At 37.5% G+C, this 4,066-nt stretch overlaps 1 protein-coding gene across 1 annotated transcript; it reads right to left on the reverse strand.

The window, feature by feature from the left end:
- Positions 1-340: 340 nt before the first annotated feature.
- Positions 341-1,285, reverse strand: LOC308416829 (olfactory receptor 5B2-like; the record flags this gene model as incomplete). Its single annotated transcript, XM_080911923.1, has 1 exon — positions 341-1,285. One exon carries the CDS (start codon positions 1,283-1,285, stop codon positions 341-343), a length of 945 nt encoding a protein of 314 aa, XP_080768049.1.
- Positions 1,286-4,066: the final 2,781 nt, after the last annotated feature.

A 4,066-nucleotide genomic window follows, 5' to 3' on the forward strand; every position in this document is an offset into this window, starting at 1 on the left:
TTTCAACCACCCTCTCCCACCTTAGCACCTTGGCATTCCCCTACTCTGGGAAAACAAGCCTTTAATGGACCAAAGGTCTCTCATCTCACTGATGCCTGAGAATGCTATCCTCTGCTACATATGCAACTGAAACCATATTACTGTCCATGTGTTTTCACTGGTTGGTGTTTTCTATTAGGTAGAAATAATTAACTCATCAAGAAAAAAAAGTGATACTTAAGCAAAAAATAGGAGAAAACAAAATAATTTTTAGAAGAAAAGTTCAATATTTTATCAACATGTTTTTCAAAAGCATGGATTAAATATTTCAATAAAATATAAATTCTAAATGTTTTAAAAATTAGGACCTTAGCAAAGTATTCATTTTCTCAACAGCTTTCTTGAATGCATTATGAACTTCTTTATTCCTTAAGCTATAAACAACTGGATTCAACATCGGAATTACTATAGTATAGAAAACAGATGCCATTTGGTCATTGTCCATAGAATGACTAGAACTTGGCTGTAGGTACATGAAGATTACAGTTCCATAGAATATGGTGACAGCAGTGAGGTGGGATGCACAAGTAGAGAAAGCCTTCTTCCGTCCTTCTGCTGAATGCATTCTCAGGATAGCAATGAATATGAATGCATAGGAGGTCAAGATAACTATCAGAGCAAAGAAGACATTGAACGAAGCTAAGATAAAAAGCACAATCTGGTTCACATAGATATCAGAGCAAGAAAGAGCAAGGATTGGAGGTATATCACAGAAAAAGTGATGGACCACGTTAGCACAACAGGGGAGGGAGAAGGTGAATCCAGTATGTATAGCAGATTCAAACAAACCCCAGGCATAGCAGGCAAAGACCATGCGAGCACAAACACTAGTAGTCATAGTTGTGGTGTAATGTAAGGGTTTGCACACTGCAGCATGCCTGTCAAAAGCCATGACAGCAAGTAGGAAACAGTCAACACTGGCAAAAGCCACAAAGAAGAACATTTGAGTAACACATCCTCCAAAGGAGATAACTTTATCCCCTGTGAGAAACCCAGCCATCACCTTTGGCGTCACAGCTGAGGAGTAAACACAGTCTGCCAGAGAGAGGTGACTGAGGAAAATATACATGGGGGTGTGTAGGCGGGAGTCTAGCCAGATCAACACAATCATGCCCAGGTTCCCAATCAGTGTAATGAGATAGATGAGACTGAACATTATGAACAGAGGGACTTGTAGCTCCGGGTTGTCAGTCAATCCCAAAAGTATGAATGTAGTCACCGTTGTGTTATTCTCCAAGTATGACATTTTGAAATTGTGTTTTACCTGTAAAAATAAATAAATAAAACAAATATATTGTTGCTTTACATGAATTGATGCCAGATCATTCATGTCAGTCAAATGACATTATCTGTATAATTTCATTATCAATGCACTTTACTGAAAACCATAATCTGGTATAATCTTACCATTTTCTTACAACATAATTTCTAAAACCTTCCATGTGCTGTCTTAGTTTCCAACATCACTTGGATATTCAAAATAACCACTCATGTGTCTTCTAAGTATCAATCACATATTCTTATTTAAGATGAAAATTTTTTGTAACAATAAACTGAGTTTTAAATCTGTCATTTCAGAGTCAGATAAAAAATAACTAAGCACCATGCTTCATTTAACTAGATGTCAAATAATATATGTTTAGTCTTTCTGTCTTATTGCCTAAGAACAATAAATAGTACTTCATTCTTTTTTTGTGTGTAACATGGTGGTAAATAAGAGACTCATTGATACAGCTGGAACCCATTGTAGATCTAAAGAAATCCTTTAACTCTCCAAAGATAACACCCTTCTTTAAAAGACATACCCCAAAACTGTATAAAGCTCAACACTTATTTTTTACTTGAACAAATTGAGCAACCTACACTTGTTTCATCCCTTGAGGAAAGCAACACAGAATTAAAAAAGATTCTTAGTTGTATTTATCCCTTTCAATAAGCATAAGCCACCTAAGAATTTAGTTAATTAATTGAAAATAAACATTGTATTTTCTACTTTTCCTGCATTGCATGATTCTTATAGATATTTTAAAGGGTGATTTGAAACCATGCAAGCATTCTGAGAGACAGCATGCTATAATTATACAGAAGATAGTCTCTGGCATTGACCTATCTGCATTTTATTTCTGATGTATCCACTTACAAATCATGTAACTTTGGGTAAATAGCAACCTCTCTGTACCTCAGTTTAAAACACAATTAAAAACTGTTCTTCAAAAGTATGTTTGGAAAACTAATAACTTGATATGTTTAAATCACTAAAAATTCCTCATAGCTAGGACACATTATCATTAGCCATCAGGGAATTGTAAATCAAAACAACCCTGAGATTCCACCTTACACTAGAAAGCATGACTGAGGTTAAAAACTCAGGTATCAGCAGATGCTGGTTATGATGTGGAGAAAAAGGAACATTCCTGCTTTGCTGGTGGTACTTCAAACTGGTACAACCACTCTGGAAATTTGTCTGGTGGTTCTTCAGAAAATTGAACATAGTTCTACTTGAGGACTCAGCTATACCACTCTGTACATATACCCAAAAAATTCTCCAACATAAAACAAGGACATATGCTCGACTATGTTCATAGGAGCCTTATTTATGAGATCCAGAAGCTGCAAGGAACCCAAATGTACCTTAACAGAGGAAAATATATAGAAAATATAGTACATTTAAACAATGGAATACCACTCAGCTATTAAAAACAATGAGTTCATGAAAGTTTGAGGCAAATGGATGGAACTTGAAAATATTATGCTGAGTGAGGTAAAACAGTCACAAAAAACACACATGGTATTCACTGATAAGTGTATATTGGCCAAAAGGAAGCTCAGAATATACACAGTACCACTCAGAGACCATATGAAACCCATGAAGAAATAAGATCACACCAAAGTGTGGATGCAACTGTCCTACTCAAAAGAGAAAAGAAAATAATCTCCAAATGTAAAGGGAGAGAAGGAACTAGGAGGGAGAGAGATGGGGATAGGAAAGCAGAGGGCTGGTTCAGATAAGTGAGAAGATAGAGTAGAACAAAAGAGGCCAGGATTTTGAAAAGAGATGTGTAAGAGTGGAGGAGGGTTACTGGGGATAGCCACGAGAAAGTTCCATATGCCAGGGAACCAAAGGGTCCTAAGGACCCAACAGGGATGACATTAGCCAAAATACTTAACAAAGAGGAAGCAAAATCTGTAGAGGCTATGTTCAGTAGATAAACATGGCCCCAGGTTGACAAATGAGGCCACCCACGTACCTCAAAAATCTTAATACAAAATGCCACCCATCAAAAGGAACTGCAGGAATACAGAGTAGAGTAGAGACTTCAAAGAAAAGGCCATCCAGAGACATTCTTATCTAGCAACCCATCCCATCTGCAGACACCAAACCCAGACACTATTGCTGATTTGAAGAGGCACTTACTGACAGGCACCTGGTGTAGCTGTCCCCTAAAAGAGTCTGCCAGATCCTGACCAATACTAATGCATATGTAATCAGTCAAATGTCATACAGAGCACAGGGACCCCAATGGAGAAGTTAGGGCAAAGACAGTAGGAATTGATGGGGTTTGCAACCCCAAGGAAGAAAAACAATGTCACCCAATCAGAATGCCCCAGCCCCAAATGTTCCCAGGGACTAAACCATCAACCAAAGATTACACATGGGGGGAACCATGGCTTTAGCTTGATATGTAACAGAGAATTGTCTTCTCGGGCATCACTGGGAGGGAAGATCCTTGGTCCAATGGAGACTTGATGGCCCAGGGAAGGGGAATATTAGGAGGCTGAGGCAGGTGTGGGTTGGTGGGTGAGAGAGCACACTCATTGAGGCAGGAGGAAGGGAAAGGGAATAAGGGGTTTATGGAGAAGAAACTGGGGGCAAGAATAAAATTTGAAATGTAAATAAAATAACCAATAAAAAAATGTCAGAAAAAATTAAAAATATACTATCATTAAACAAATATTACTATTAATAGAGAAGTAATAATATATAAAGTGTCTTAGAGAAAAAACAAAATATCAAAAGAAACCCCAC

This window comes from Micromys minutus, assembly GCF_963924665.1.
Source record: "Micromys minutus genome assembly, chromosome: 2".
NCBI classification, from domain to species: Eukaryota; Metazoa; Chordata; class Mammalia; order Rodentia; family Muridae; genus Micromys; species Micromys minutus.